The sequence below is a fragment of the Gambusia affinis genome, linkage group LG17, assembly GCF_019740435.1.
Source record: "Gambusia affinis linkage group LG17, SWU_Gaff_1.0, whole genome shotgun sequence".
NCBI lineage: Eukaryota > Metazoa > Chordata > Actinopteri > Cyprinodontiformes > Poeciliidae > Gambusia > Gambusia affinis.
In genome coordinates this window covers 2547857-2561552 of record NC_057884.1, presented here as the reverse complement: position 1 = coordinate 2561552, position 13696 = coordinate 2547857, and the positions used below count along the sequence as shown (strand labels likewise).

The window sequence follows — 13696 nt, the reverse complement described above, 5'->3', positions numbered from 1 at the left end:
CACATTACTGCTGACAGTTTCCTAATAACTTTAATGGCTGCAGCTCTCGGCATCAGGGGTATTGGGGGTTTAGATTACAGCAGGGTGGAGGAGGTAAGGGTCACTGAGGGGGATCAGGACGGGAGTAAATGTTCCTGAATGTGACAGCTGCCACATCGCTCCCAGCTACCGACACCTACAGAGCAGCTGGTATTGTCGGACTGGGACAGGCCGGCCCACCAGGACAATTAGCAGATGTCTACAGTAGGCTTGACCTTCTCCGACCCTGGGCTTTGTCTCTCAGTACAAGAGAGGCAGGGACAGACTCTGAACAACGAGAAGAAATGATTAACAGAGGAAAGTGTATCACAGTCATGCATTTAGTGTTCCCACTAAATGGGTTATGATTTAAATTTTGCGATTGATATAATATGATATAACTGAGACACCATGTTGAACCTATGCCACGGAGAATTTAAGGCAGTTCTTAGGTTAATGCAGGTCGGCCGGAGGCAGAGTTGCAGTGAAATGGTTTATGTCAAGTTATTTCCATGTGCTTAAATGGTCAAAATCTAGACCTGAGAATCTGTGAAAAAACCTGGAATCAGTTGTTCTGTGTCTCTGCTTCCGGTCTAAAAGAGCTTGAGTAAGTTTGCAAAAGTGAGTGGGCAAAAAAGTTCATTTGCAAAGCCAGCTGAGACATATTCCAAAGACTTACAGCTGGAAGTGCTAAAAGGGAGTTGAACACGACATCCCTTTTCAAACGATCTCTTTCCACAATCTGGAAATGTTCTCATAAAATCATTGCATGATGTACTGATTAATAAACATGTGGCTTAATTTACAATGTCACAGTCACATCTTCATCCAAATGTCACAGATGTGTCTTCTCTAGGAGAGGGAAGAAGAGGAGAGAGCACCACCATTATCTCCTTAACAATCACTTTAGGGCATTTGAGACAACCAAGGGAGGTTTTCAGCATTCCAGTGCTCCTTTGTGCAAACTCTGCTGGCACACTTGCTATTGTGCTTGTTGTAATCGTACTTGTGAGTGAACAACCCTCTAAAGATGTTAATAACTGAGAGTGTTGTGGGGTGGTCTTACAGCCACAAAAAGCCTTGTTTCCTGTTACTCTTTAGTGGAAAGCAATTAAAGGAAGGGGTTAACGAGAGTAACGAGAGAGAACCTTTGTGATGACGAGTCTGTGAAGTAATATTCTTAATTCTGCTCTTTGGGTCATTAATTAGGGTTAAGGTCTTATAAGAGTTCACCTGCAAGTAATTGTCACTATTTAGTATAATGGAAACAATTAATTAATGAGTACAACATTTAACTTTCAGTTGGCTCTAAGGATCAGTGGAACTGGATATCATCTGCATAGAAAAGACGACGGATTATTTTTGCGTTGGGGGGGAAGAGAATAGGTCCTTAGACTCAGCCCTGGAGGCTCTGGGAGTGAGATGCAGTCTGGGTTGCAAAAACACTTGATGTTCTGTAAGACAGGAGCTATAAAGCTCTAAAACCACACATGATGGACAACAACTCTGAAATACTGTGATCTACCGTGAACAAAAATGTGTGTAAGATCCAGGAGAACCATTGTAGTCGCTGCTCCAGAGTCAGCTGACACTGTCACCAGAGGAGAGCAGTTTCTGTGGAGTGTTTATGAAAGCTAAACTTTCATAAACACTCCACAGAAAAAAAACGACATACTAAATGTATGTCGTTTTTTTTTTTTGTATAAAAAATGAACTGTTCTTCCACTACTTTTTAAAGACGTTTTGATATAAGTGGGATCTTGGAGAAAGGCCTCTAATTTTTAAGCTGTGTAGAATCTGAATGGCTCAAAAACTGCATTTTTAAAAGAACTTTGAGTCCTTTGTGTTAAAAGTGATGTGCTGCAAATTTCAAAAATACAGAGCAAGAAAAACATTTTTAAACAACACTCCAGGGAGGATGATGAGGAAGATAATTTTATCAAGTAAAAATGAAATGTCACAGTCACTGGATCAAATTTCTTCAGAGACTGAAAAAGTGGAGAGTTCATTATGATAGACAAGGACTTCCTCTCGCATGATTGATTTTCAGTAGACACAAAAAAACAGTTTTTACTGGTTACCAATATCACAAAATCTGATAAAAGTAAAGAGTGACACCCTGATGAGCATTTGTGTTCCTTTTCCAATATTAATGAAAAAAGGGAAGTAACAGTTTGGTACCTCAGGACACCGTTTCTATTAAAATGATGTATATTGGGTTAAAACGTTTTTTGTTTCAGTGTCAAAACATTAGATTGTTATTGTTTTATAACCACAAACTTCAATGTACTTGAAATGATATGTTACATATCGACATAAATTTAAAATAAAAAAGTAATTTAATCAAACTAGGATACTATGGAAAAAAAAATCTCTTTCCAAAACTGCACGGTTTTGATAATGATTTACAACAAATAAATATAAGTTTTAGTGCTAATTGTTGACTTGAATTGTTGCAGTTCTCTTTTTAACTTGCTGTGTCGCTATTGCTTTCAGCAAAAACAAAAAGAGGAAGTCGCACTCTCGCGATACTTTTTTGTTTTCATTGATTTCTAAACATGGCGTCTGAATTGCAGGCGGGTACCGTAGCTGCAGCAGAAAAGGACTTGGCTGTCGGGTATGTGTGCACCTATTCCGAAAATTACATAAGTTATCGTAGTAATTCGGCTCACGTATTAAAGTTTCGCAGACATATAGGGCGCGGTTACGCGAGGAAGACCGTTAGCAGAGCAGCTAGCTAACAAATGATAGCTGAACACACGAGCTGACACGAGCAAAATGAAACAACAAAGCCAATTTTTTAAAAGCTCTAAAAGTATCTACACCTTATTTACTGACGTTTAAATGTCGTTTCGCTTGGCACCGAGCATGTGAACTCTGCAAATTAGAGCGTGACAGTTTATATTTATTCACTTGAACTTATACTTAATCAAATTATAGCTAACAACGTTCTCTAAACACACCCTAAGCTGACGTTTTAAATCAGTACATTGACAGTTCTAAGTGTTAATTTATCGGAAGTCAACCTGCATAAGGTCCATTTTGCATGTGAATACTAACTGAAGTAGCTTAAATGGTTGCAGAACAGAATGTCTTCAGTTAGAAAGTGAGAATTGCTTTGTTATGGGAGAAAAAAAAGACGGTCCTACAGAATAGGGTGTGAACTCTCATATTGTTTTTTTTGTTTGTTTTTTTGTTTCTCCCCTCAAAGGGGTCTTTTGTGGGCTCTAGTGTTCCTTATATGAAAGTAGGCTGACAGAAAAGGGGGGAAGAGTCGGGGAAGACATGCGGCAAATATCGCCGGGTCCGGGAATCGAACACGCGACAGCCGCGCAGATGACTCAAGGCCTCCAAACGTGGGTCGGGCTATCCCCTACGCCACCACAGCACGCCCTCTCATATTGGTTTTTGCAAAAAAAAAAAAAAAAAGAAGCATAAAATGCAGAACTAAATGTTTAAATGTTTTCCTCTCTTCTGAATTTCAGGGATACCTCCTTTGGGGAACAGCCTCCCAGTATGGATACAGAGTCATCAAGTGGCAAAGAGGGAATGGTAATATTTTAATTTTGGTATTAATATGTCTAAGATTAACATTTACTTTTTTTATTTTCAGTCTCATTTATTAATGCATCTTGTGTAGTTAGAAAGTGTGAGCTTTTAAAGCACAAATGTAAAGTTTGCTGGTGTCTTTATGTAATAAAAGAAGCAGCATGTAAATGTAGCTGTCGATAGAGGGTAGTACCTGCCTTGGAAAGCATTTCACCAACTGTTGAATATTTCAGTACACTATTGCCCATCCTGCTATTCTAGAACAAGGAACTTAATGGCAAAATTAACAGCTTCCTGCTTTGGTCAGAAGTGGTATTTAAAGAATGCTTCCCTACCTAACAGTACATGCTCTTTATGGGTGATGTTTAGTTTTTATGACTGTGTGGCGGTGTTTTCATCAGGAAGCTGCTGGCGATGGCTCAGAAGCCGCCGATGCGCTAACAGGATCCGGGGATGAGGAGAGCGGGCGGCAGCTCGGGGAGGTGGAGCTGCAGTGCGCTTTGTGCATGAAGTGGTTCACGGCGGAAACGTTTGGCATCGAAACCGCGTATGCCTTGTTCAGAATATAGATGGCGGCTTTTGTTTGATGCACATGCAGCCGTTAACTGCCTGTCTCCTCCACAGGACATGTCTTCCCTTCATGACCAACTACGTGTTTCACTGCAATGTCTGCCATCACAGCGGCAACACATACTTCCTCAGGAAACAAGCCAGTAGGTATTCTGGGTGCTGAGACCCGACTATTGAACTTCATTCCTTGTAGTGTTGTTAATTATTCCACTTTGTTTTGTTAGACTTGAAGGAAATGTGCCTCACAGCTTTGGCGAACCTCACATGGAGGTCCAGAACACAAGATGAGCATCCTAAGACCATGTTCTCCAAAGATAAGGTGGGAGTCGATCTTTTTAAGGTGCTGGTGACCTTGGCTGGTCACACAACATGAGTTACATGTATAACTCAAACTCTCACTGTTTTTTTTCCTAATTACAATTTTGATTATTATCAAAATCGTATGAAGAAATTGAATGTCAAATATGAAGAGATTCACTAAAACTAGGTCCAAATGTTAATTTTAGATAATTAATTATACAGATTTTAACATGTTAAAATATTTATGAAGGGGTGATATTGTGTAAAATTAACTTCTTTGAGCTATATTAGTCCTTCATCAAAACTATACCTGGAGTGTGACTTTGATTATTTTATGCATGTTTGAGAAATCCTTTATTCTCCATGTGCAAAACACCTCGTTGTACCTAGCATTGCTAGAGCTTCTGTCTCCCTTCCCCTGTCACTCTCCCAGTCAGCTCCTTATAATTTTTGCCCACTAATCTGCTCTTTACAATCTAAAAATAAAAATGCGCTGCGCAAACGTTTGGATCCAAATTGTTTGCACAAAATTGGATCTCACAAAAACCAATTTCCTTCTTTACTTTTGAAAATGAATAATTATGGATCACAGTAATAGTTTCTTGAATTATTTCCTTCAGTCACATTCCTCCATTTTTCATTTGTTTTTGCAGGACATCATACCATTTATTGATAAGCACTGGGAATGCATGACGACCCGTCAGAGACCAGGGAAGCTCACCTGGCCCAACAACATAGTGAAGACAATGGTAACGTAGAGTGGATCTGGAGACCAGTGGTTGCTTTGAATTCACTCGTCCCTCTCCCCACACAGAGCAGGTTTCTTTTCATTCTGAGTTCCAGGATTCATCATATAAGCATATCGTTATTGTTGTCTTGTTTTGTTAAATTTCTAGAGCAAAGAGCGAGATGTGTTCCTTGTGAAAGAACACCCTGACCCCGGCAGTAAAGATCTGGAGGAGGAGTACCCCAAGTTTGGCCTTTTAGATCAGGTAATTACTGCTAAGGATGTAAACACACAGCGTGTTTCAACTCAATCAGAATGTGTTATGAAGGCTTGTGTTCTTTTCTGCGTAGGACCTGGGAAGCATAGGACCCTCATATGACTCTCAGAAACAGACCACTGGAGCCCCGGCAGCCGGTGGGCTCAATGGTAAGAGTTAAACAAAGATAAACTATTGTTTTTTTAACCATCCTTTACTAGAAGAAGCATAGTGTTTGAGGATGTTTTCATGTATTCATACATGCCTACAGATGGTTAAACTTATGCAAATGAAGTTTTTGTTCCACCCTGAGTTGTTCTGTCTTGTTGCTGTTTGGATCTTCAGAACAGACATTCATACCAGACCTGAATGGAATCACTATCTTGGTTCTTAGATAGGAGTGCAGATACTATTTATCGACAGTCACATACAACAGAAGAAACAAACTGGCACATCTTACTAAACCACTCATTGAAGAAACTATCGATTTCTTCAAAATGAGTAGTTTTCAAGAATGTTAGAAGCAAAGTAATAAACCAACCCAGAAGTTTATATTATGCTCATGAAACACTGAGTTGTTAAATCTATACAAGGATTTGCTATTGCTTATTATATTTAAAGAATAACTAGCTACCATCTATACTGCTTGCTGACGATATATAATATGCATATGTGGAAGTATTTGACTACTGGTCTTATATTTATGCTTAAATCACATGTGCAAAAAGAAATACTATTCTTTGTCATCTTTATTTTCACACAACCTACACATTTACTTAAAACTGTCAATAATTGATTGCTTTAAGGAGTTTTGATTTTGTTCACAAACATGAAAATGAATCAGGTTGCTTGTTAAAAACAAACAAAACAAAAGAAGCCAAGCCTGAATGAAGGCAGTGTCCAGAGATGATGACCGGAGTGTTTGTGTGCATTTTTTTCCAGGTGGATCTTCTTTCGCAGGTGAATATGTTACATTTTGACACCTGGAGCTTCTCAGTGTGTTTGTGTGTCTTGTAATCTGCTGGATAGAAGTTGGCCCTGAGGTTTTAGTCCCCCCAAACCCCCCCGACTCCTCTCCTCCAGCACAACCCCTCCAACCCCCTTACTCTGCTGTCTCAAACCAAAACATGATTCCAAATAAGCATCTTGTGGGCAACTTCATCCATGTGCTGATGTAACCTCCCTGTCTGCTTTTTCATTTATTTTTTTTGCATCGGCTCTATGTAGCAACCCCCAAACCACTGAACATACAGTTCCTTGCATAAGTATTCATACCACATTTTTCATGTCGCAACAACAAATTTCAATGTTTTATTGGGATTTTCTGTGACAGACCAACACAAACTAGTGCATAATTATGCGTAAACACAAATGATTTATGGTTTTATTTTTATTTATTTATTTATTTATTTTTTCACAAATTCAAATATGAACGTTTTGAATTTACCTTTACGAACCATAACATATTTAGTTTGTGATTTTTCCACCAGCTTTGTAATGGATACAGGGAACAAGTGGAAGAAGGTGCTCTGATCAGATGAGAAAATGCAACTTTCTGTTTATGGAAGTAATAATGGATATTATAGTTTTTTTCATTGATGAGAGCCAAAAGGAATGCCAAAAGAAGCCCACAAGATGAAGGACGGTAATTAAAAGAAAAGTACAACTAATAATAGTGTTGTTTTGTGGAGAGTTGACTGCGACTTCTATAGAGAAATCTGTTTGGATATGTAATCTGAGCCAAGAGTGTTGGGATTCTGATGTGATGTGCTTCATTTTCATAATTCTGTTTTTTTTCCCAGCCATTTTTTTTTACGTCCAATCTGGTGCTTCTTCTGGTGCAGATTATGATCCATGTCTCACATCAATGATGTAAATGTTTGTTGAAATGCAACATAACCATTCAGACTGCAGTTGCTTTGAAAGCAACCTGATGCGTTTCAGATTTAGTTCCACATATGGAAGTGGCTCGAGTATTTTGGGGGTGAGAAGATTGGAATTGGGTCGTTGTGATGTGAAAATGTCGAACACGGGTCGCATGTGGGCAAAAAAAAACAAAAAAACAATCGCATTCCTGTCGCATTCAGCTGCAGTGTGAACGTAGCCATAGAATCAAAATTCAGGTGACGATATGTAACAAAGATTTTTTGTGATAAACTTGACTCAAAAGAAATGCATCAACATGTGGTTCTCCATAGTATCATATTCAGACTTAATTGTTCTGAATACAAATTAATCTAGTCACATTTTTCATGTTTTTATTGGTTAAAAAAAAAAAATCAAAATCATGTATTTTTTTCTCCCCACAATAACATTTATGGACCTCTTTGTGTTGGCCTGTCACATAGAACCCCAATAAAAATAATACATATTGGTGGTTATGTGACAAAATCAGAAAAGGTCTCAGGGGTTTGACTGCTTTTGCAATTCACTGAAGGTTCCACATGTCTGGCTTGCTGCTAACAGGCTCTGACTTCCTTTAGAAGCTTGCTGTGTGAAATGACAGTTTGCCTCCAGGGTGAAGTCTACCTGAGAGCAGAGTGCCATTTTTGTAGTTGCTGTTGGCCTCCCCTTATGCTAATTAGCCTCATCATCCTCCCTCTCTTTACACTGAGGTAGAAAAAGCTCACTTTTTCCTCCTTGAATGAGTCCTGTTCCTCAAATAGTTCTCTGGGTTGGAGGACTTTACATGTTATGGGCAGTAATGATATCCTTATTATGGTTCCATTTATATTTATTTCTATTTTATCTAGTTTGTATAGTTGTTGCTGATTCTCATATTTCATTAGTTTAAGCACTTTCAAGTAGAGATCTGATATCGATGTCTATATCTATCCAGATATTGAAAAAATTCCAGATCCGGTATTGGTGACTATGTTCCCAATCCCAAAGGGCAGATCTATTCTATTCTGTACTTTATGCAATTCAAGCATTTTCATTTATTTTACGTTATATTTAGAATTCCTAACTGCACTTTCTGAACTATTTGAAAGAAGGTTTGTTAAAGTTTATTTTTAACAGGCTTGATCAAGGTAGTCAAGCCAATGTTTCTGTCAGTTTCAGTTTCCTTCTCATTTACTTCACATCGGCTGTTCTACTCCTAATCACACTGACTGAACAAATTAAAGATGATTTTCCATGTTTGACCATGGAAAATCACCCAAATGACGCTTTGGGTATATTTAAGTGAGCTGTACTGGTGCAGAGTTATCAAATAAACTTATAATTCAGTACATTTATGTCTGTTAAAAATAAATAGTTTTAGGTCAATTTAACAGCACTGTTCTTCTGTATCAGATCGGAATCTGCCGGTACAAAACCTCAGATATCGGTATCGGAAGTGGAAAAATAGTGGGTCATTGCATCTTTACTTTCAAATATCCTGAAAATAAAAACAGTAGGCCCCCAGAATCTCCCCAGAAAGTTAGGTGACATTAATGCCTGCTCTTTCACCCATGTTGGCCAAATAACCTGCCTTTCCCTTTGCGTTCATGTGTTCACTGGCAGTGTGACGTATTCACCTCCTGTTGTTTCACTACAAACCGTTTTTCAGACGATTCGATTTTGTGTGTTATGTCTGACCTACACAGAGCAGGTCACACTGCTGCTGGTTGAACGATCACCATTATTATTCCAGAAACACTCACTGTGGTCTGAGGTCGTTTGCAGCTGTTTGACTGATGTATTCTGACAGCAACGAGGAGCTGGGCGTCCTTGGATATCGGCTAAGAATGATCACTGATGGCAAAGAGTTAAAAACAATGGCAAATATTCTTCTATTCCAGATGTGAACTGGACACAAAAACTATGTATTTTAGTTGTTTTATGATGACATTTGAAGTGGTAGACATTGTTTTAAACCGATGCAATAAATAGTAAGCAAGTAAAATTATTTAGAAAACTGATAGATAATTACAAGTTTCAAAAAGAAAAATTGGACTGACACTACCAATATGTCTTTTATTGCTCTTATAGATTGTTTTTAAAAGGATTTGATCAAAAAAAAATTTTTTTTTTAAAATTTGAGATCAGGTTTAGCTTGCACAAACAATAAAAAAAAAGTTGCAATGCAAAATTTTCTGCAAAATTAACATTTAGTTTAAGTGACTAACTCTCACCTGCAGGTGGCAGTGTTTCTTAAGTCTATCATCCTACTGCATCAGCCTTATTTTATGTCAAGTTTTAGTCTGTGATCAGTACTGCAAATAAGAAAAGTCTAGCTATTTAAGTTTTTTAAAGAATAAAAATGTTTGTGTCCAGTCTGTCTGTTTATTTTTTTCTCATCATTTTTAGGTAGATTTTGGAAGTTGTTTAATGAGTAATCAATATAGTGAAATTTCTTGCAAATATTTCTAAAGTAGTGACACAAAATCAGTGGTTTTGATTGCAAAAAACAAAAAAACAATTGCAAAATGCTGAAGGGACTAATTAATGGAGGCTTAAATAGAGCAGCCACTGCTTCAACCTGTTTGTGTGTTCTGTGGTCCCCTGTCAACTGAGTGTATGCTGCCCTTGCTGCTGACTGCTTGTGCGCTTGTTTGTGTTCATCTTTTTTTGATTTCACTTTTTAACTTTCTTGTGCTTTTAAAGGTGCTCTGGCCCCTGGCCCTGGAAAAGGAAGGGGAGCCAAACGTAAACAGCAGCAGCAGCAGGAGGGAACGACTACAGGAGCGACTAAGAGAACCAGGAGGTATGACGTGTAAATACAAACCTGGGACGATTTGAGTGAGAACATGATGAAGCTTTGAACTGGATAAAAGCGTCTTCCTCACTGTTTGTTCCTCACGTTTGACCCTTTGTTACGCAGTGACCCGTTGTTCTCAGCCCAGAGGCTGCCCCCTCATGGTTATCCACTGGAACACCCATTCAACAAGGATGGCTATCGCTACATCCTGGCAGAGCCAGACCCTCATGCTCCGGACCCTGAGAAACTGGAGCTGGACTGCTGGGCTGGAAAACCCATTCCTGGTGATCTGTACCGGGCCTGTCTGTATGAGAGGGTGCTGCTGGCCTTACATGACAGAGGTACAACAATGTCACCAGTCTTTCCAACGCTCAGATCTGTTCATGAATCATAACCCAACTTTTCACCTGATGTGTCGCAGCGCCTCAGCTGAAGATCTCAGACGATCGGCTGACGGTGACGGGGGAGAAGGGCTACTCCATGGTCCGGGCTTCACACGGCGTGAGGAAAGGAGCCTGGTACTTTGAGGTGACTGTGGATGACATGCCCCCAGAGACGGCAGCTAGACTGGGCTGGTCTCAACCGCTTGGTCAGTATTTCCTCACACTACTGTAAACATTATACCATGTAGTAGCCTGGTAAAAACCAACCTCTTGTTTCATACAAATGGTTTAGACCAGGGGTATTCAACTCCAGACCTCAAGGGCCAGCATCCTGCAGCTTTAAGATGTGTTAAAGGTCCAGCGGACCTGAATCCAATGGCTGAATTACCTCCTGAGTAAGCAGTCAAGTTCTCCTGAGTTCTGCTAATACCTGATTATTTTACTCAGGTGTCTTGAAGCAAAGACACATTTAGAAGTTGCATGACTCTGTCCCTGGTCTAAACCCTTGGCTATTGAGAGATGACGGCTTGCTGGAAGTGTGGATTGAATCGGAGTTTACCCAATCGCTGATGTTTGGCTGTGATGTATGTAATGTGCCAGCTCAATTAAACCTACTGTAAATTGTGTTCGCTGTAATCAACTCTGTCGGGAGTAGAGACATTGCATCTTTGCCAACAATAAAATGTCTTATGCACTCCTTTTGTTCTGACTTTAATTGCTCAATACTTGGAAACATTGTCAACTGAGACTGAATGGCCCTTTCTGTTCGCGGATTGATCCGTTGACTTTCTAACCAGAGAAATTGAACTCAGTGGGTGAATTTCTGGATGGAGCACTGAAGGGAGATTGGTAACAAGCAGAACTGCATAGAAATATAATGGCCAGTCTGACACGTAGAGTATGGAGCATGTTCCTTTTGTATGGAAATTCAGAAGAGATCAAACTCATGAACTAATTTCTCATGCTCAAATTTCAGGCAACCTTCAGGCTCCTCTGGGTTATGACAAGTTCAGTTATTCTTGGCGGAGTAAGAAGGGGACTCGCTTTCACCAGTCGATTGGGAAGCATTACTCCTCAAGCTACGGTCAGGGGGACACACTGGGCTTCTTCATAGAGCTGCCTGATGAAACAGAGACAGCAAAGGCTCTTCCAGACACATACAAGGATAAGGTAAGCACCTGATACATAAAACTCACCTCAAACAATGGTTAAAGTCTCTTTTGTCGATTGGTTCATATCAGCTGCTTTGATTGACGGTTGATTTCATGACTCTCTCTCCAGGCGCTTATTAAATTCAAGAGTTACCTGTACTTTGAGGAGAAGGACTATGTGGACAAAGCGGAGAAAAGCCTGAAGTCAGTGACTCCCAGCAGGGTGAGGAGACTCTCCTTTGAACGAATGAAGTTAGAGAAATTTCCGGTGTTGACTCTGGAATGTTGTATTTCAGATGTTGTTCTATAAAAATGGCGTTAACCAAGGAGTTGCCTTTGAGAACCTCTTTGAAGGCCTCTACTTTCCTGCAATCTCCTTGTACAAGAGCTGTACGGTCAGTAAAGGATCAGGACACACATTTCTGTCTTTAACAACCAGATGAGTAAATTTTACTTTTTCTTCACAGGTTTCTGTCAACTTTGGACCTCAATTCAAATACCCACCTAAGGACATTAAGTACCAACCGGTGAGAGCTTTTTACCTCTGTACTTACTACTTTTTACCAATCTCATCTAACTAACTCCACAGCAGCTGATCGCTCATGTTGGAATGTATTTCCTTTCACTCTCTCAGATGAGTGACATGGGTTGGGGTGCAGTGATCGAGCACACGCTGGCGGATATGCTGTACCACGTTGAGACAGAGGTGGACGGACGCCGCAGCCCGCCATGGGAGGGATAAATGTAGACCAGTTCATAAGCCGTTCCACCATCAGAACGGCTTATGACAATGCTAAACAGAGCATAGGTAAATAATTTCCCCTCTTTAGATCCATGAGCTACATCCACAGTAGTGATTATTAAGAGTTGGTGGCATAAACCATCCCCTTCCCAGATGTGCCATCAGAATAAACTGATCATTGGTGCTCTGGCTTCAGAGAACTCACATCATCACAATGGAGCCTGATCTGCCGTATGTTCCACACAACAAGAAGAAAGTCTGGTCCTTAATCCATAGCGTTTTCTGTGTTTTTGTTATTTACTGTTTTATACTTTGGATTAAAAAATAAATGTGTGTTTAATGAAAAAAATCTGTTTGTGTGAACTGTCTTGATTTGAAGGATAATTCGGTGCCGATCGGTGCAGTGTGCTCAGAAGTGTGGCCAACACGAACAGAACGGCTTTGTTGACCGTCTCTGCTAACAGGCAGACTACTGAAACTGTTCATTCTAAAATAGCGCAGGAAATTGATGTCACCTTTCCCAACTTATCGGAACACTTGTTGAAATTCTGCCGGAAGAACCCAGTTCAGTTTGTGAAATCCAGAAGTGAAGTAAAATACGTAGCAGTAGCTTAGGTAAAGGTTTCAGCCTTCTTGAATTTCCGTTCTTCAAAATAACAGGTAAGAGAAGTTGTTGCTGTTTTTGTGTTGCAGAGATTTTTAGATGAAGCCTGGCTTTAAATCTGAAGTCATGTGACTTGTGATAATTAGTTTCCGTTTCTAAAAATAATCCCACAAGACAATTATTTATAGGTGCGCAGCAAAGAATGGCATGCCAGGTTATAAATAAGTTCAGCTTTTCTATGATGGCAAGAAAGATAATTCTTTCTAAGAAAACCAAAACACTTTCTGTAATCCTGAAAAGTTTGCTTTGGAATGCGAGGCTTGCTTTAATGCGTTCCTGCTGAACGATCTGAGTATATGGTAGTAATTTTTGTCGATGAGAAAAGGAAAATGTAGATCTCAATAACCAACTGGGGTTTAAATTGCTTTAAGGAAGATTGAGCAGTCTTTACAAATGTAGCTGATAAATTTAGTTTCATCATGTATTAGTTATTTCGAAGATGAAATCACTAGCTTTGATTTCCTTTTGTTTTTACTTTTTCCTGATTGTTTACTCCTTGTGACATTTAGTTGATGCTGAGCAACACTGTTGAAAGGTCTAGCAAAGGGGATGAAACTGACTCACACGTTGATTAGCTACTGGCTGAACTTTGCAACGCAATCTTGAAAAAGCAGCCATTTTTACACTCAAATCATCTTGACTTTTAAAAACA

The 13696-nt window shown here is 39.5% G+C and overlaps 1 protein-coding gene across 4 annotated transcripts; it reads left to right on the top strand.

Moving 5' to 3' along the window:
* Positions 1–2534: 2534 nt before the first annotated feature.
* ash2l (ash2 like, histone lysine methyltransferase complex subunit) lies at positions 2535–12729 on the top strand. Of its 4 annotated transcripts, XR_006368578.1 has the most exons (18): positions 2535–2635; positions 3504–3570; positions 3969–4114; positions 4192–4280; positions 4362–4456; positions 5091–5186; positions 5334–5429; positions 5515–5590; positions 6363–6380; positions 10011–10110; positions 10228–10445; positions 10526–10693; positions 11464–11657; positions 11769–11861; positions 11935–12033; positions 12106–12165; positions 12273–12446; positions 12534–12708. XR_006368578.1 is itself a non-coding variant. In XM_044095829.1 (17 exons), exons 1-17 carry the CDS (start codon positions 2577–2579, stop codon positions 12378–12380), a joined length of 1782 nt encoding a protein of 593 aa, XP_043951764.1. In that variant the 5' UTR covers positions 2535–2576; the 3' UTR covers positions 12381–12729. The 4 variants fall into 4 exon arrangements, 2 of the variants coding, with proteins under 2 accessions (XP_043951764.1, XP_043951765.1); XR_006368579.1 differs by lacking the exon at positions 6363–6380 and having other exon boundaries at positions 12534–12729; XM_044095829.1 differs by having other exon boundaries at positions 12273–12729.
* The last annotated feature ends 967 nt before the right edge of the window (positions 12730–13696 follow it).

Excerpts from the sequence above, each read along its gene's own strand:
- ash2l (XM_044095829.1), top strand. The coding sequence starts at position 2,577 with ATGGCGTCTGAATTGCAGGCGGGTACCGTAGCTGCAGCAGAAAAGGAC. Across the intron at positions 4,457-5,090 it reads CCATGTTCTCCAAAGATAAG|GACATCATACCATTTATTGA; the intron begins GTGGGAGTCGAT and ends TTGTTTTTGCAG. Across the intron at positions 11,862-11,934 it reads AGTCAGTGACTCCCAGCAGG|ATGTTGTTCTATAAAAATGG; the intron begins GTGAGGAGACTC and ends GTTGTATTTCAG.